At 36.8% G+C, this 20,376-nt stretch overlaps 1 protein-coding gene across 1 annotated transcript in view; it reads left to right on the forward strand.

Moving 5' to 3' along the window:
• The window catches only part of STK3 (serine/threonine kinase 3), a 127,689-nt gene that overhangs the window by 24,108 nt on the left and 83,205 nt on the right, over positions 1–20,376 (forward strand). Inside the window, exons 5-6 of the mRNA XM_059470844.1 lie at positions 1,791–1,955; positions 2,377–2,544. Coding sequence (XP_059326827.1) covers positions 1,791–1,955; positions 2,377–2,544 — 333 coding nt within the window. The remainder of the gene's footprint in view (positions 1–1,790; positions 1,956–2,376; positions 2,545–20,376) is intronic.

Consider the following 20,376-nt stretch of genomic DNA (forward strand, 5'->3'; position numbering starts at 1 on the left):
ATAGAATTTTTAGCTCACATAATGAGGATTGTCTCTTTCTCCGAATATCTTTCTGACCATACTTATATTACAGTTGATTTGAAGTCCCTTCTTGCTTGACTCCAGATCAGGTAAAGGGTTTTACTCCCATGGCACAATGCCAGGAAAGTTGTGTTGTTGGAACTGTGTGTAACAGGGTTTTCAGTTCTTCTGGCATGCAGTCCTTTGAAGCAGCATAGCAGTCAGCATAAAGTAGCACAAGTGAAGGCTTTGAGCCATGTGCTGCTGAATAGAAACAGTGAAAGATCTCAGAGATAAATGGTGGGCAAGGAATGCATAATGCACAGCAGAGGCGGGAAGTGCTTGGCTTGGAGCTAATACACCACCATCAATTTCATCCTCTGCTAGCATAGGAAAAGGTTTATAAAAGTCTCTGGAACTCTTGGGGTATATCAACACATGCACTGTTTTGAAAGCAGTGCCAGTTTGAGCAGCAGCTACTTTGCTTTGTCCTTCTTTACTATGCCATGAGTTGAATCCAGGAACCGTTTTGTTGGAAAAATAATTTGGCAGACAGGTTTGTTTTCAACTAGGATCTGTGTGTTATAGTTGTTCAGTGGAAGGAGGGCTGAGATACTGTGAATTACTGCTGTAGGTTGCAGGGAAAGGAGCGACTGGAGCTTGGGACTGCTGTTTAAATAAATGTGCAACTGTGCCCTTGGGCTCCACACCTAGGTTTTGTGAGACTGGATAGAAGCTGCAACGGGAAGTGGCTCTGTTTATTAAGTAATTAAAACTTGTGAGCAGCTCAGGTGTAGATAATCTTGCCGACTAATATTTTTTTTCCTTTTTGTTCTTTCATTCTTTTGGCTTAGAGTGATCACGTGTGGGTTTTTTGTTTCTTACGGGCTTTTGGTGGTGGTTGCTTTTTGGAGGGAGGTGTGGATGTCTACCAACACTTTCAGAACTGAAACTGGAAGGAATTGCTAGTGCTTAATTTATTTTCTGTGTAGGCTTGGAAAAGTAGAGGAAAGAGGGAAAAAATGCAACCCCGAATTGCAGCCAAATCAGAGCCAGTTTCTGGCATTTCTGAGGATGTGTGAAGTTCATTTTAGTTCTTCTATTGAAGCATCAGTGTACTGTAATTAATTGGCATTTCAGTTGTATGGATAATTTCTTTATATTTCCTTGAGCAGTTGCATCACATGGAATGAGTTATATGTGCATGTTTGTGCTTTTATTTGAGGACAAATGTTGATGAAGAAGTGTTCTCAAGGGGGTCTGATACCTGAAAAAGAGACTCTTGCTGTTTCTCTGATAATGCTGGTTCAGGAGCTTATGTGTTCCTATTTTGTTGATCTAAAGTGATGAAAATAAACAACTGCTAGCAGATGACTTACTCAAGAGTTGGTGTTATTTATGAAGTAATAAAACAAAATATGTCTCAGTTTTTTTCACTTTGTTGTGTTTTCTGTCATAATGAAATGTCTGTCATCTTTTTGCCAGTTGACTTGCAATTTATTGTAGCATTTGTGATGGCATGTGACTCTGCACTATATAAGAGTTAAGAGAAGCATTTTGGCCTGCTAAGTCTATACAACACCTTTTTTCTCTATAGTTGGCATTTAATAATTTATTTTTTATTCAGGTTTTTTTCAGCTTTAAAATGGAAGTTTTTCTGGTCTGCTAAAAAAAAAAAAGTCAAGCATTGTGCTCCTTACAATAATCACTATGAAATGATCATGATTTAAATAAGTCAAATATATGGACCTTTTGTGTATACCTGAAAGTGGTATTATGTTTTCTTACAGCTAACAGAAGATGAAATTGCAACTATTTTGAAATCTACTCTTAAAGGACTTGAATATTTGCACTTTATGAGAAAAATACATAGAGATATAAAAGCTGGAAACATCCTTCTTAACACTGAGGGACATGCAAAATTAGCTGATTTTGGTGTGGCTGGCCAGTTAACAGTAAGTAACTGTGGGAAGATAATTTTAAGATGCTATAGTGCTCCCAACCTTGTTCTTTCACCTTTGTCCTCTGCCTTGAATTTTGTGTCTGGGCAGTATCACTGCCACTAGTGTTAGTGGCAGAACTAACATACTTTATCATGGTGAGTATTTAATGTGCTGCAGGGCTATTTGGTTTTTAGTTGTTTGTTTTTATAGCCCAGTGCATCAAGTGCCTGATGATCTCTTTAAATTTTAGTATGAGGTTTATTGTCACCTCTTTGGCCTGTGTAGGCTGATGGGCTGAATCTGTTTGGTCTTAATTGGAAGTCACTACCATTTGACCTTTGGATGGATAATTTAACTGTAAATATAGAATTGATATAAAAATAATCTGAAAATAGGCATCCCTGGTTTAATGTCATAAATAATATAATTACAGGATACAATGGCAAAACGTAATACTGTTATAGGAACTCCGTTTTGGATGGCTCCTGAAGTCATACAAGAGATTGGCTATAACTGTGTGGCAGACATCTGGTCCCTTGGTATAACTTCAATAGAAATGGCTGAAGGAAAGCCTCCATATGCTGATATTCACCCAATGAGGGTAAGTGTGTTGGTGGCATTTTTTATTTTTGTATTTAAAAAAAACAACTCTCAAACCCACAAAACATTCAAAACCCCCTAATATTGGAATCATAAAGCTGTATGTTTATGAAGAGAGGTTTTAATACTAACAATTTTTACTTTCTGTATTGCTTCCTCTTGACTCCAGTTTCTCTGTGTTTTAACACATTTCTGTAAGGTTTTTTTCTGTATCTCCACTTGAGAGGGAGCTGCAGCAGGATGCTCTTAATTGGCTTTGGGGTAATATATAGAATCTGTTTCATACTGCACTTGGAGATTTGCATCACCAAGACTCAGTCTGCTTTTGAAAGGCAATTTTGAAATAAAGGTGACCTAAAGAAGAATTCAGAACTGTCCTATGGGAGTTGGGAGTAGTGCTAATATTATTATTATTAGTTACACCTGACAGCTTTTATTTATTAGTGACTCCTAAGGTCTCTTAATGAATGAGTTTACTTTTTGCAAAATAAAATGTAAACAGAAGTAGTTGCTTTATGAGGAGTAGCAGTTACAAAGGAATTACTTGGAGAAGCTAATGGGGATCAATGTTTATTTAGGGATAACTTGACGCTGTTAGTTGTGCTGTTGTTGCAATGCTGCTTTTGTAATAAGCTATAGAACAGCTATGCTGATTGCACTGATGCTCCATTCTTAAATTGTTTAAAGACCATTTTGAATTAAGAAGGCACTTTACGTTGCTTAAAGCATACCATTCTTCAGAAAAATCTTAGAAATTTTGCTGCAAAATTGTAATGCGTATTAAATTATTTTATTCAGTTTTCTTTTGCTGGTGCCTCATGTATCAGAATCTTAACAGAAAGAAATCACCTCTACAGAAAGAGAAGGTACTGTTCATATACAGTTACTGTAAGGTGATGCACATCTGAATTCAAGCGTATTTAGTGCTATTTTTGGTTGTGGGGTTCTTGATTTTTGGTTGTGTGTGCTCTTTGGAGGAGAGATGTTTCCTGAAATTTCTGTTAAAGCTAGTGAGTGATTTTCATTTAGAAACATTACATAATTTTGGAAGCAAAGTTTAGTAGTTTTCTTGCAGCATATTTTTCTTCCATGTAATTAACTGTTTTAAAATTACAATTCAAACTAAAAATACTCAAGTGAAAGCTGAGAACAAAATAAGTATCTCTGAAGCTGGATTTTGATGGGAATTTAAGGTGAAATAACCTGTAAAAATATTTTGAAGAATGATTGATTACAAATTACATGATCAACACTTGATCATGTGCTCCTTAATTACATCTGAGTAACATCACTGTATGTAGTTGCACCAGCTGTTGAAAGGTGAGGACTGCATTATCAGAGAGGATTTTTATGTGCATGACAATAGCTGCTTATAAATCAAAGGTCATTGTGTTTGAATGCTTGTGGATCTGTTTAATTCTTGCAATCAAGTGAATGCTATCAAAGGCCAATGTAATGTAACACAATTCTGGATTACATACAGCATGTGTTCTTGTTAATGAATTACATTTAAATTACGTTATGGTTTTTAAGGGCTTGTATGTAGTCAGTACTCTTTCGTATATTTGATACCTTCAGTTTTTCTTAATTTTTATTAGTGAGTTGTTACAGTGGTTAACAAGAAATACACAGATTTAAGTTGCAATAGTTTTTCTGGTGTCATATGATACAGCTTCACAGGACTTTTGGCCATATGTAGATGCTTTGTTTTAGTTATGATACAGAATTGATACAGGCAAGCATGAAAGCTTGGGCAAATTTTCATTGCTTTTCCTAGATGTTGCTGGAGTTCTGTGGTATTTATGTAAGGCACAATTTTGTTGCCTGGGAATGAATAGTGAAATTACCATGCACACTATTTTGCTGTAGGCTGGTTGGCACTGCCACAAAGTTAATGCACTGCCAGTATGCCATTTCCTTGTCAACTGCATTTACAGTTTAATAGAAATATTACATGACTTCTTTAAACAAGTGTTTTGGCAGAGAGGAAATAGCAGATTCCATGCAAACAAGCATAGCTTCCTCTGCTTAACCACACTCTGACTTCTCCAAAGATTTGTACTAGTTTCAGATGGGAAAGAAGTAGCGGGGGGTGCAAAATGGAATTTCAGGTTGGAGGGGGAAGAAGAAGCAGGTTTCTTCTGGTTAAGTATTTCTGTCATAGTGTATTTGGCTGTAAGGGTCATCCAGACTATTTCACACAGAATCACAAGATTGGAAGAGACCTTCAAGATCAATCATCAAGTCCTACCCAAACCCTAACACCTGAACTGAACCATGGCACTGAGTGCCACATCCAGTCTTTCTTTAAACACATCCAGGGATGGTGACTCCACCACCTCCCTGGGCTGGCTATTCCAGTAGTTTGTCACTCTTTCTGTAAAAAACTTTTTCCTACTATCCAACCTCTATTTCCCTTGGCACAGCTTAAGATTTATTCACTTCTTCCTGCTGCAAACTTGAGTTCAACAGGAGCTGTAGTTGTCACACTTGGTTTGAGGCTCAGTAGTTTTAATGCTTTATTCACCTAAGAATTATGGACTGTCTCAATACTCGATGTCAGAGTCCTTTTCTGCTTTTGCTAATGATGAAAAGTGAAACCTCTGTGTATTTTCTATGTTTTTTTTAAAAGAAGGAGTATTTTCAGGTAGTTGTAATGGAGAGAGAAATAGAGATGTCCTCAAGGTTGCCCTAAAACAGGGTGATACAGCTGCTAGAAATAGCAAGGAATTTACTGATAAAAAAAAAATCATTCAAACCTAAATAATTTAACCCATCTAGCAGGACTAAAAGCACGTTGATTGCAGCGGACTGTGCAGCACCCAGGGTTAATGTGGCTAAAAGTGTCTGCATCTGCATTTGATTGCTCTGCTGTGATGAGCAGTTAGCAATTTATAGTGGAGCTAATTAAAGGGGACTTAATTGTGGTTCTAGGTCAAGACTCAGTCTCTTCCTCTGAAACTGCAGTGATGTTTTAACAGCTGAATTCCCTTGTCCCCACTGACTGCAGCATATATGCTGTCCTGTAGTGATAAAATATGTATGTCCTACCCCAGACAAAACTTAATTTGAACCATTAACTGTTTTGTTCAGTCACTCCTCTGCATGTGATATCTATCCTTAGTATTTCTAAGTTTGTTATTTTTAATCTGTAACGAGAGCACAGAGAATGGGCTGTTTTAGTGTAACAGTTGTGATTTTGCTCTTTTTCTAAAAACTGTTAACATGCTTGTGAAATATCCTCTGTCTTTGCTAAACAAACCATGATCTCAAATTGTCATGTAAGAATTTTTTTGGTGGAACATCCTTTAAGCTGCATGATTTTCATATGATCCTTCTGCTGATCATATTTGGCTTTAATAACACTTTGCCATAAAGCTAGTCTTTCAATTTAAGCATGGCTCTTTTTGAGGTCCTTCTCTAGGCCACCCTTACTAAAATTTTTCTTAATATTCATGCAGTGATGTGATCAGTTATTCCTGCAAGGCTGAGATTTTTATGATCAACTTAAGTGTGGGCTGCTGCTGTTAGAGACATCCTGTCCATAGCCAGTTCCTGACCTTTCTGTTAAGCAAACACTGACATTATTGTGGCCTCACATGGAGCTGGATAAAGCAGCTGATGTTCTGAAAAGTTGATGTGATAGAAACCTCCTAGAACTGGGCCAGAGAAGTTGTAGGAGCGTGTAGTGGGCAGAGGAAATGGGCTGAGGGGAGTTGCTGCTTTTTAGCCTTTTAGACCAACTGTAAAATGGCAATGTGTGTGTTTTATATAATTTCCTCCTCTTTGCAAGGTGAACAGTTACTGACAGGTTGGTGTGCTTCAAATAAATGCTGGTAGCTCTCTTACAAAAGACAAGGAAATAAAAAGACTAAAAAAGCCCAAGCGCTTTTCTTTCATGCTTATCAGGCAGCTGCAGTAATTCACATTGTTGTGGCATGGAAGAAGCTGGTGCTAGATTTGTTTTTCAACACTTCACAGTATTGGTCTTTGTTTCTTTATGGTGAAGTTTGTTGGAAATGGACATGTGGGCATCACATGTTCTGCAGTGAATTGGAGGAAGCCAATTTGAACTGCTTCCATTTGCCTTAAGTTCAATCATGATATTTATTTTTCCATGGCACTTACCCAGATTATCCATGCCTCCTGCTTAGCCTATGTCATTTCCACCCTGGACTAATCTGTTTGTAATAACCTTTTATTCCTGATGTATCTTATAACAAACTACAATTTCCCGTTTTTTTATTCTTGACATATTGCATTAAAACTGGAGATTGAATTGAGAATTATTGCTCTGTAGGGCTCTAAGAAAAAAGAGGTGTTATGTGGAGCATGGCAGTCAAATTGGGACCAATTTTTTCAGCCATTAGGAAGACACTTTTCTATATGCCTTTTGTGCCAGAAATTGAGGAAAGGGAAAAAAACCCCAACTTCTGTCTTTCTGTACAGTCACTCTTGCATTTCTTCTCTCCAACACGTGGTGTTATCTCATTTCTGTTATTTTCTTTAGGAGTTCACCTATCTTATCTCACCATTACTGCTTTTAAATTAGACTAGGTTTGTAAAACTATATGGTTTTCTTATTTTAGTGCTTTTGCTTATCTTTGCAAAAGACTTTGAATTAACTTCTAAAAGTCCTTTACCTTTTAAGAACTTTCTATGAGACGCTGTTAATTTGTAACTTGATGTCTTCTTGCCTGCTGTGTCAAGATAGAGTGAGCTAATATTTAAAGAGTTTAAAATATGGATATTTGATTGTACATTACTGTTCATTATTTTACTACTCTTCACAATCTTGTGGAAGAATGACAGTGAGCTGTGCTGTTTTAAGGTGCAAGTAACATGTGTTTGCTGTGGGGACCCCAAGGCACTGATGTGATAGGGCTGTGACAGTAGAGAAATTGGAGGAGCATGTGTTCTGTTTTCAAAGAGCTGTTGTAAAACCTTTGACCCTCTCTAGGCTTTAAATGGAATTTTTGTATTTACTTTATACAGATCTAAATGCAGGCAGTGGATGCAGAGGGGTGGTATTCCTGCCTGTTTCCATGCATTTCCAACATCCATTTCTGCTGGAATGAGTGTTTAGGTGGTCACATGATAAGCTGGATCAGAAAACTAACCAAGTAACAAGTAGCTTTCAATGATATTGTTAACAGGGTACTACAACTAAGTGGGGACAAAAATGTGTGGGTGGTACTGATAGAAGAAATAGGTCATCTATTTTTGGGCATCAGCCAAGTTGATTGAGGTAGTTGCAAAACCAGAGTCTCAGCTGGCCATCTGTAAATTTATTATGATTAAAACTTAGTAATTATTAAAGGAAACTGCAGAGCTTGTCTGAAGTTGACCCTTAAAGATGCTTGTCCTAAGGGACAAACTGACATTTTAGTAGCTGTCCTAATTGTCCTTTGAGGCTTTTTCTTGTTGGGCATATTGATAAAATTAGATAGAATTCTAGATCTTTCATGGCTGAGTGTTCCCCCACAAAGCCTTCCTCCTTCTCCACCACATTTCTGTTCTTCCATCTTTAAATGCTATTGCTGTCATACAGCAGAACTTCTTGGAGGGAAACTTCCAGTGGTCTTCCATTTGCATGCAGCTGAAGTCAAGTTTTGATTCCTAATATATTTGCCTCTGGTACTGTTTGTAGCCAAAGTTTCAAATAGGTGTTACAACTTTATTAAGGAAAAAACCCCCTAAGCATTGTTTACACCAGACTGTATTTGTCTAACAGAAGATAAAGTACATTCTCTGTACCGACTGAGGAAAAAAATTGGTTTTAAAGGAATTGCTTTCCACATTAATCACCATGAGAAATACAAGTCCATATTCTAATGGCATATGGAACATTTTTTCCTGGAGTGAGTAGTAGTAGTGGTAGTATGTGGTTCAGATCAGTTGCAGCTCTGCTAATACCAGTGTTGATCTGTATCTTTGGTAGTTTTCATTTTTTGTTCAACAACTTTTCAGGACTGAACTCTAAGGAAGTGTGACATACTTAAGAGTTCTTAACAAAGGAAAGTGTTACATTTTAATTAAATATGCTGCTAATTCAAATTAGTAAACAACCTGTCCACCTGCTCTGATCAAAATATGAATAATTGCTGTGCAGGAATTGTTGTATGAATCAAAAACCAAAACAGACGAGGCAAGACATTAAAAAAAAAGGTGCTAAATGCTTTTTTATTAAAGATTTATTTTATTTGTCAAAATAAGTGTATTCACTTAATTTACCTGTCAAAATAAATGTATTTACTTATTTATTTTAAATGAATGGGCAATGTTTATAGTGTGTGAACAGACCTTTTTGCCTGAACTGCTGATGGTGTGGTAAGTAAAGGCTGAGGTGCAGACCAGGTCCTAATGTCCTCTTCATGATTTGACTCCTTTCAACTCATCTGGAATAAGATGATAAATGTTGGGCAAATTAAAATGAGTGGTTGTGTACATTTGAACTTGCATTTCTGTGCATGTTTTCCATTTTTTTGTGAGCAAATACCTGAGGTGCTACCTAAATGAAATATTTGCATAGAGTTTGCTAGAGTCTTAATATCCAGATAATAGATCTACTGATCACCAGGAGAATTGCTATAATTGTAACAACAATTGGACTTGATAACTTATTTCATCAGCTATTATTCTTTAATTAGGTGCATGCATGTTTTTGATGGGTTGTTGTATGTACCTCAATGTGAGGAGATTGATTTCTAAATTTCCTGGAACACAATTAAGGCAACCATTAACTATTACAGTAGTGACATTTTTGCTAGATAGAAAGAAGAGTTTTTAGGTACTTTTTTCAGCTTGACATTACCTTTCATTGTGATTGACTTATTTTTAGTCGTGAATTGAAAACGAAATAAAGGGCAAGTTGTGGTCCCACAGAAAAAAATAATTTTCTGTCAAAGTTTCACTTGTGGTTCTTGGGCAAGCTGATCATGGAGCTGTAGAGATCCTACTCTTTTCTTTTTTCTTTTTAATTTTTTCTTTTTAATTTCAAGGTGTGTATGGGTCTCCAAACTCAAAGTACGATTTATGATTTTAGTTAAAATATGTTTGGTGTTCACTCATATATGGAAGGTGATTTCAAGTACTTTCTTCCTTAAGCTCTTATTTTTCGTGGAAATGCTAGTCATACATACAGGCATAGTACCCTTTGAACATAACTTCTTCTTTAATATGTAATGCCTGCAGGATTAATGCAGGCAGTGAATTTCCAAAGGATTTAATTTGCTTATTTGTTTGTGATCTGCCCTCCTATGGACTTGCTGTAGAGGTGAAGGGGAAAAATTCTTATGAGTGAGGAAGTCAACCCAGGGAAGAGCTCTAAGGGTATAGTCTAGTTTCTTGTGGTACAGAATTACAATTTCTTTCAGTTTTTCAGTGTGCCTAGCATAGAATTTTAATGAAAATTCCTATGGCATGGCTTAGTCAAAATACATAAATGGACTGCAAAGAAGTGGTGTGTGAATTCTCCTCAGACAATGAAGACAAGTTTAGAAGTATCTGGTTGCAAAACACATGAAATATAGCATATGATATTTTATTTATTTCCTTAAATTGCAATCAGCAGTTCATTGCTTGACTTTACCAGACTCAGTGATGAGTATTTAGCCTCCTAGGGAATGATGAGCCAGCATGGCAGCATCCAGTTTCCAAGACTGGACAGCTTGCTATGCAAAGGGATTGTAGGTTTAACATCAGCCCATTTCATGTGAAAGAAAGATTTGTAATACTACTATGAAAGCAAGATAGGAAAAAATACCATTTGTTCTCTGGCAAAACTTCAAAGATAGTAAAATTTTTCTTCCTAATAGGCCAAGGAACTTTTTTTTCAAAGAGATTCTGCCATATGGCTTCCCAAACAAAGGATTGACAGATCTCTCTGGTTTATTGAACTCTTTAATGGTATGACATTAGCATTGATTTGCAGTGAAAACACTAGATTACTTGAGGTGTGCTCAGTGATTAAACTGGAGGATGATAGCATCCTATTCCTGTTCATATTAAAGCTTTTCAAAAAGTCTACAATCTGATGTGTGTAATTGTTCTTTTCCTGCCTTTTTTATTTACCCTCCTTTTTTCTTGCATCTCTCTATCTTGCTTTTTTTTCAGTGAGGAGATGGTTTAAAAGTTCATGTAACAAATCTATATAAATAAAGTGCAATTAAACTATATAAACTGCAAGTTTATATAGTGCAATTAAACTATATAATTAAAGTGTAATGTAAATAAAGTGCAATTAAAGAGTAGTTGCAGAATCTAGCATACATGTTTGATTGTGGCTTAGAGAATGAGTTGTCACTTCACATCACCAGAATTTTCTTTATGTCACTAGAATTTTTTGAAGTAGAATTAATGTTTATTACTGTTAAAAGTATAAATTCCTTACATTTTAAAATTATGTCGCGTTTGCTGGTGCATATGTGCAAAAAGGAAATGTAAATCTGTCATGTGTAATAAAGTAGCAGAAGCAGAGAATATTTGAAATTTGTACTGAAACTGGAGTTTAACTTGAATTAAATGGAAAACATTTATTGCATGCTTCTAAATGAGGATTTAATTAAAATTAAATTCGTGCATCTTTTTAGACTTTCCCCTGAATGGAAATTTGAGACATGCTTCAGTTGATGGTTGGTTTTCTCTGACTTTGATTAATCACTTTTAAAGTAAGTGGAGGATCAGTACAGTAATTTCATAATTACACACAAGTGAGTTAACTTGAAACTTTTAACTAAAATAACTGTAAAGGGAGTTTGATCTTGGTTAGTTTCATGTAATGCTGTGCATCTTCTGTGAGTGATTCAGATTCTTAGTAGTGCTAATCTGACAGAAGGACCCATACCATGATGCTACCTGTTTATTTACAAGGTGCTTCGGTGGTAAATGTTAGACCTGGAAAAATTATTTTTCAAAGATATTGGAACAGTAAATAGAGGTTGAATGAAGCCATGAAATGAATGAAAATATGCTTTATGACTTGAGTGAGCACTGGCTCAAGCCCTGTGCCTGTAAGCACTGTTAAAGGTTGGTTGATAGAGCCGTTAATGAGGGTAAAGCCCGGAATGCGTTCGGCAGACGTAGCATGGCACAGGATAACAGCACCCACTGTGGCTGAGCTGGCTGCTTTCTCCTGGGCAAATGTTAACAAGCAGAAAACCTTCTACCAAAAGGCTTATTCAGAAGTTTTTGAATTGCTATAGATTGCTCATTTGTGATGTTAGTAATATTGTAAACACAGATCAGAGTGCAAAGCAAAATTAGTTTGCAACTTGAAGATCTCAAGAAAATTTTATTTGGAATAGGCAATCATCAAGAGTCATTAAATCTAAAATGACAATTTTAACATAACAAGGCTTTTCTATTAATGAGCTTTACAGCCATTGTTATTAAAAAAAACCAAAACGAACAACTTTCCATCATTTGTACATGTAATTGTATGCTGAATTTATTCAGTTTCTGTTTAACCTGCACTGTGGATGTGGAAAATAGTTCAGCAAGGTGTTTATGCACAGATTTAGGAGAAGTAATTTTATTAGCAGTTCTGTAATATCTTCCAGGATATTGTCAAGTATACCACTTTTAAGTCAAGAGCTATACATATTAGCTAGAAATATACTTCCATTTCTTTTTACTATTATCTTTCAAGTTCTAGGGTTAGCACTAAATATACAAGGTTAATTTTTATGCAGTCTGGCAATTAGCTTCATTAAAGAGGAGGGAATCTGTACATTGCTTTTAATTGAATTGTCTGTTTGAATTTTTTATATAGAACTAATGTCTTTTTTAAGCCAAAAAGAACTCGGTAAACAATTTTAAGACATTCTTGGAAACCTGAATTAATGTTTATTTTTTGAAGTGAATTGTATGTTCACTTTTTTAAAAATATGTTTTCTGTCAGTATAGCTAGTTGACCTAGAGGAAGTGCTTTAGAGACTTCTGTATTGTCTGCTGCATTGTCAATTTCTGAGCTCATTATTACAAGTTTTAAAAGCAGAAGTGTATTTACTTGGATTTTAGTTAAAGTGATATTTGATTTTTTTTTTTTAATATGTGGGGAAAACCGCAATCAAATTAGGAGGAAAATATTAAGCTTCTGTTGCTACTTACCAGAAGATTTTTATATGCTTTGAGCCTATACTGGTTGTTTACTTCATAAAGAATCTAAAAAATTGCTTAGATTGGGAGGTGGTTAAAATTTGGAATGAAGAAAGCTTATTAAGACTGCATGTACCCTGTTTCTGTCATGGTATTATATTGCCTTAAAATGTACATTAGGTAATTTTTAAAGAGGATGATGCATATTTAATGAAGAAATTTATTTATTTAAAAGGAAGGGTTGCCAATCAGTCTAAATTTGCTTCAGTTAAAACTTGATGGTCTAAAGACAACTTATAATCCTTTTCTTGTTGTAAAGTATTGTCAAATTTGTAGTGGTATCAGTTAAGTTTATGGAAACTTTGTTTTTAGGTGGTTTAAAATAGAAGTAAATCTTTAATTTGTATTTGATGGCACCTGTTTTCATTTTGTTTCCCTGGCAACACCAGTGGTATCAAAAATTGCCTGTAGACCACCCTGGTTTTAGAGAAGAATGAAATCAGCCTGGCTCAGCCTTTGATTTTACTTACTAAGTACTTAGACAAAGCTTTAATACACAGTCAGTACTTTACAAACTAACTCAAATGATTTGAGTATACAACTTGTGATTATGTTTTTTAATTCGAATTTTCTGTGCTAATGCCAGTTTTTATTGTTCTGCTGTTTTTAAAATGCACTGAGATACAGGAAGTATTTTTGATACACTGTCTCAAGAAGTGTGTTTGAAAGCTGTAATAACTACCTGCAGAAAAGTAGAGTAAAAATTCATAGTTTTTAGATAACACAATCTGTCTGCTTTTAAAGCTGTGTGGATCCAAGGTTTTCTTCCAGATGTAAGTTGTCAATATTTGCATTCCCACAGGAAACAAAAGCAACATGAGTGTTAACTCCAGATTCTGTTTTTGTTAGTGCTTCTTTACTATGTCTGAGAATTCACCTTATGAAAATTACATACGTGGTGTTCCAAATGCCACAAATCTTAATACATTATCAGTTTGTGTTTCAGAAACACAAACATGGACATAATTCTTCCAAACACTGCTAATCATTACCTACTTGCCTAAAAAACTCTACTGATAGAAGCCTCATCTGCTGTGAGGAGCTCCTCCTCTGAGCTCCATGCTATACTGGTAACAAATGAGGAAAAAGTTGGTGTTCTGGTAGAGCACTTTGGATTTTTAGTAATGGTTACAGGAACACTGGACAGTCTGAGAAGTTTAAGGTGTCTTACATTTTCCATTCTCTCCCAGAAATTTAGAATAATTTTGGAAGATAGTGAAGTAATCTGTTCCCAGAAAAGAGAGTACCTCTGATGGAGTTGATGGATGCCTGTGGTGCAGTACTTCCCAGTGTCCTGCTGCTGGGACTGGAGGCATTAGAGATGGCAGCCCAGTGTTTTCTCTGCTGCTGCTCCTTCCCTCATGCTATGAAAACGTAAAACAGGTAGCATCAGCCAGCACAAGATTTGTTGGCGAACTGACATGCATGTGTTTAAACAGTCATCTGTTTCAAGTGGGATGTTCCTTAAGAAATGTAATAGTCATGAACTCTAACCTGGGACAGAGGGCACTTCTACACTGGGCAGGTACGTCCAGGCACAAGTGAACTTTGCCTGTACTGTCCCCCTTTCAGTTTGCTCCAGGAGTGTCTCTGGAGCAACTATGTGCATACTGTAAATGTCTTCCTTTTTTATTTGTTTCTCTGAGTAATATGACTAATTTGTGCAAGCTGTGTTTTTTGATGTTTAGAAGTAGCTAGCATTTGATTCTTGTGGTGAAAATGAGCATATGCAAGTTCCTAATTTGTAAAACATGCTGTTGTTAAACAGAGTAATTAAATTATTTAGAGAAATTGGCACAAAGTTTCTTAGAACTTGATCCTTCTAGCAGTTGTGTGAATTGTCATGTATGAATTGTGACTGGTTGAAATGCAACCAGTGGAGCAACTGGTTGCATTGCCACTTCTTCGTGTGAAAATATGTGGAGTGTGCAGTAGCTGGAAGGTTCTTTTTAGACTGGAAATGTTATGGTAAGCTGATGGTGCTTGAGACAGGTCTTACTGATGTAGGCCTGGGTGAGCAGTAGGACAGGCTAAAAGCCAGAGGACATGTCTGTCTGTCTGTCATGGATGAGTGTTGACAAGTTGGGGGGTGCTCCCTCTGACAGCCGTGCTGGCTGAGGGCAGGATGTGATGCGGCTGCAGCTCAGGAGCAGTGCAGTGCCCTGCCCTGCCTCTGTACCCAAAGTCACGTACCTGGCCTCTGAGCTTGTTTCCATGTTTACCTCTCTCCATGTGGAAGATGCCTTCTGTTTCAGGCTGTAATTCATAATCCTTAGTACAGAAGTCATTCACAGCACCTGGACTGAGTGTGGACACAGAGGTGCATTTCACCAAGGGGCTAAAGCATATGCTGCAGGATTTCTGCTGCTGGCTTGTTGACTTTGTGCATGTTCTGGTTAGATTAAGGTTCAGTTCAGCATTAAGTTAGCTGATGCAAAATTTAACCAATTTAACCTATTGGTTGTTTGGGTTTTTTTTGTTTTTTTCTTTTTTTTTTTTTTTTTAAGTTAGTTACTGCAGGAGAACAGTGTATTCTTCTGCAATGTTTCTGATCTAGCATTGTGATTCCTAAAGCTGCTTTAGTGTTGTCTGGAAAGAACTTTGATAAAAATCAACTAGACTAACATGCCCATAATATAAGAGTTTGTTCTTGACCCCTTAGTACTTACAGATTAAGTCAGTGGGTATAATGTTCATTTTCTTAAGCCATTAAGTCATATATGTCTCCCAGGTATTGTTTCATACACTGACCATGTTCTTTTCCTACTGCTTTTTAATAATCTAGTTGGGATGTTACCTTAACTCCTTACCTGAATTGAGAAAACAAAAACATTGTTGGCTCAGCTTTCTTTCACTGAAGGGAACTTTTTTTTCTGTAAAATTAACGTTAACAGAAGAAGAAGGTGTATCCTGAACATCATAATTACCTTTGTTACACATTTAATTAATGACAGTTATGAGAAGGCACATGGTGAGTAGAAGGAAACTGCCAAACCTGGCATTGACACAGGACCTTTTTTTTTGTCTTTTGCAGCACAACTTTGATCAAAAGATGCTCTTGATGCATGTTGCTAAAATAACTAACTTTCACACTCCAGAATTTCAACAGTTGACAAAAGTCTCCACCTTTATTGGTTTCCTTTGAGAGTTATATTTATAAAAATAGCCTCTCAGAGGGACTTTAAAGGCAGTAACCTGGATTACTGGGGCCCAGGACAGCAAATCAGGAGCTAAAACCAGACACTGGAAATATCTTGCTTTTGTTTAAATTTGAGAACTGTTACCTAGGCTCTGCTACTGCAGTGTACACATAGGATGATTTGACTTCTGCATTATTCCCTTCTCTAGCTTTGTTTTGCTTTCATGATAGGAATCAAAAACTCTATCATAATTTCATAATTGCTATGGCTAAGTGGGTTTTAGTTAAAGTATTTAATTATTTATTTGTATTTCACTGCTTATTTATAAACAACTGGGGAATTTTAGTATTATGTTTGTAAGAACTCTGCTGGATTTTTGATGTTGAAATGGGAGCTTTTGGTTGCTATTGAGGCTTCAGAATTTATTAACAAATTCATCTGTAAGGGAAATTTGTTTAACAGAGTAAAACATTATGTTTCTAATGCCTTTGCATTTCAGATGGTGATGGTTTAAATTATGACACCAGCCCTGTGCCTTAGGGCTTGCAATTCCGTAACTTTTTTCAGATGCATCAACTAAGCATTGCCTAATTTGTTATGAAATTGGAAGAAAAGTTGTTCAATAATTCTTACTAAGTTGTGCTGCTAACATCTGTTTCCCATAAAATACTGGTAATATGATAAGAATTGAAAGAATTGTGTGATTACCAGTTTCAAATAACCATTCCAATGATGGTCAACCAAAGATGGCTTTTCTTTCACTGAGGGAGTCATTTGAATGTATGGGGTGTTAAGTCCAAATGGCAGAGAAAGCTAATGCTGGTGGGAGATATGCAAAGGTAAGCTGTGTTGGTTTTGGATGCTGTTCTTTACAGAACCTCTGGCAAATTTAGGAGTTAAGTTATATGTTTTCTCTTCTTAAATTTATCGTTAAGGGTATTTATAATTTATCTAAAGAAATTGATTAGAGTATTCACTACAAAAATGAGGTTGACTTCTTGTTACAGACAGTTTGTGTGGTTGGATTTTTTATTTTTAATCGGTGTTTTTAATATATAAACAGTGGTTCTTAAAAAAAATTTGCCATTTGGCAGGTATAAGGATCTGTTCTGGAAATTGAAGGTTTTAAATGGCCCTGTTTAGAGCCCGAGTAATGATTGGCTAGTCCCCTACCATAAGTTAAAGCCAAATTTTGAAACTTAGTCTGGATTGTTTAGGTCAGGCAAGATGTGCTCAGGAATATTCTTCCCAATTTCCACATGAATTTTCATCTCTTCCACCTCCTTTCATGTCCCCGGTGCTTTGGCCAGGCAAAAGGGAGCTCTCCAGCATGCAAGCAGAGAAAAGGTAAGTCAAGCCACAGGAGGGAAGCTTGGCAAAGCCTCCTTGAGAGATTGGAGTTCTGTTTCACAGAGAAAATCAGATCCCAGCCATGGCAATCCCTTCACTGGGGGAGCCTCTGCTTTCAGATTTTTCAGTATTAGTAGTTTCGCTTGTATTTTGTTGTCTCTGCACACCAGCTTCTTAAAGAGAAAAACCAGTGAGTTCAGGGTGTGCATGTGAGTAGCTAATGGATGTGACTGATGTGTTTTGAGAATTCACCATTCCTTAACTGCTGTACCTTGTGCTCATGTAACCTAGAGTTATGCTTCATCTCCAGTACAGACAGCCTTGCTAGGGAAATACAGGCAAATCTTGTTCAGAGGCAGAGCAGTAGGATTTAAAAAATTGCATCTAGAAGGTGATCAGGAACCTTAGTATTTTCAGACAAAAATGAGCATTGTATTTTTTATATTTTTTCCCATGATTGCAAGCTGTTTCCAGACATGTGGAAACCTGCTTCCATTAAATGAAGATGAAGAAAACAACAAATTTTTATTGTTACTGGGTTGTTTTTTTAAATATCTTTATCTATGGAGTTAGTTATGTGAGAGGAATATATGTGTATATATAAAATCCATAAACATATCTCAATATCTATGAAGAAAGAGCTTAGTTTTTTATATGCAGGAATACATATTTACATATTGATTTATCTCTCAAAGAACTCTGTACAGATACACAGGCACACAAACACAGAGGAGTTCTTTTGTTCTATATATTTGCAAATAATGCCCTGTTAAAAATGGCTCTTTTCAGTCATACAGAAAATGAGTATTTGTTTAATTATTTTTTAGTGTCCATGTTTAATAACACTTGTAAGGCATTGTTTGTTCAGCAGCTTGCAGATGTCTCCTTGGTGATCATATGAGTGTAAATTTGATTTTCATATAGCCCTTCACAAAATGTTTATACCTAAGAGCTCCAGTGGACTTAAAGCTGTATGTGATACTAAACCGAGACACTCTCCGTTTTACTGCCAAGAGTGGATGCCCAAGCAATGCTTAACTACTGTGTAGGAAATGAGTCTTATGCATTTTCTGGATCAACTGGACATCACATAGGTCATTTGGAGTGGAATTAGGCAGAGAACCTGGTAAATCATCCTATATTTATCTGTGCTGCTATGCAGATTCCCATGAAAACTTTCAATCTGGCTCTTTTTTTATGAAAGACGTAATTACAGGCATTGAATCTCTGAAGGAATTTATCTTGGATTTATCCTATCTGAAACTTTTGTTGCTGTTTTTAAGATCAGCTTCTTAGTTTAATGTGTGCTTGAATTTCAGCTCAAGCACTTGACTTTTCTCTTTATATTGTTGTCTTCTAAATCATTGCCTGTGTTAATCTAACATGGGGATTACATAGCCCAGCAGTCTGTAACAGGTATGTTCATAGTCCCTCTCTTTATTTTTTTGTGTAAAGAAAAGGTGGAACAATCTCCCTTTCCTTTTGTATGTCAGTTCACTTTGACTTGACTGTGGAGTTTGCTACTGCTTTAAATAAAGACTTGTTTAAAGTAAGTGAATAATTTCTACAAAGTGAATGCTCTTTATTTTGGTTGGGTGGCTTCTTTAATCATCTTTATGCCATTCCTAGTTATGTTTTTATGTTCCCTTTAACTTATGAAGGCCAAGTTCCTTCTTCAGTGGGCATATCCATTTTTGGACAAAGAAAATAATTCACTTGACATGGGACTTGGTGATGGTCTTGGTTATGTAGTGCCTTGGGCTCTGCCACAGGAAAGGCCCTTAGGAGTGTGCTGTGCTGCTTTTGAGTCATTGTTTCAGTCCATCACTCCTGGTAGTTCCTTGTAAGTAGCCAAGAGAAGCTGCAGGAGGAATGATTAAGATACCACCCTCTGCGCTTTCTGGTGTTGCTGTCTGTTCTAGGGAAACTTTGCTTTATGACTTGCATTCAGTGCCTTCAGGTTGAGTGCTGTGTCTTCAAGCAGTGTGCCCAGCCTTTCTCTACCTGAAGTTTGAACCAATAGCCTTCAGCAGCTTTCCAGCTCTTGCTGTCTTCCAAATCAATGGCTCCCATTTCTGATTTGAAATAGGTTTGGGTGCACTGTGCGGTCTGGTGTTCAGCTAAATGTGTAGGGTTGCAGAGACAAGACATAAGCTCTAAATACAATGATGGAGGAAAGGGCGTTCCTGAAATACATGGCACTCTTCATGCAAAGTTGTATGATGGCCTGTTTTATACTAGCATATTGCTTTGGCCTGGATGAGTGGGCTGTATGTCTGGAATTTGCATTCACCCTGTGCTAGCTTATAGGTGACTTTCAGCATTTATCTGAGACTCCGGTTGCCTGGTATCGCTTCAGTCTTTGTCCTGTTCTAACAGTGAGGACATCTAACTCTCATCATCCACATCAGAAGCTTTAGACGTAGGAGTTCCTCTGTGGCCTGAGGACACTGTATGTAAAGATGACCAAGAGGAATGATATTGTGAGAGGGATTGCTTTTTCCCAGGTGAGGATCAGTCTCCTGAGAAGGAAAGAAGTCAAATGAAGTTCAAGTCCCTGTGAAGGTCTTTGTTCCTTAAGCTCAAGAGTGTAATATTTGTCAGGAATAGTTTCTGACACTTTTCAGGAAAACATGAGTCTGGAACAGTGCTTCAAAACTTACCCTTTGAGATAGGGGACTTCCAAAGGAGGTCTTTTTGTCTTGGAAATCCACAGGAGATAATGATTCTTCCTGTTTATGTCAAGCGTTTTCTGTAGGATTTTTATCTCTTGCGTTACTTCTCCGTGTTTTAGCTGCCATGAGGAACTTCTAACTCAGTCCCTCTCTGAGCGCTAGGAACCCTGTTCAGCTAGGAAGTGTTTTGGAGCATATTTTAGGTACCCAAAAGCTGTCTGGACATAGTCCTTGGGCATCTGCCCATGAGTGGTCCTGCTTGGTCAGGAGGATTGAACAAGATGACCTCCAGAGGTCCCTTCCAGTATCAACCACTCTGTGACTGTGGTGTCCCTCAGAAATCCTTGTAACTGTAGTAATTTCCTTCAACCTGCCCCTTTTAACAGAGTCTTCCTTATTTGTTGACCTTGTATCTGAGGAGGAATGGAGAAGTTTGATTAACTTTGTGACTCCGTGTGGACTTTTATAGGGATTGGCTTATTATTTTTTTATGGTGGGAGTCTACCAGCT

Source organism: Ammospiza nelsoni, chromosome 1 (genome assembly GCF_027579445.1).
Source record: "Ammospiza nelsoni isolate bAmmNel1 chromosome 1, bAmmNel1.pri, whole genome shotgun sequence".
Classification (NCBI taxonomy): Eukaryota; Metazoa; Chordata; class Aves; order Passeriformes; family Passerellidae; genus Ammospiza; species Ammospiza nelsoni.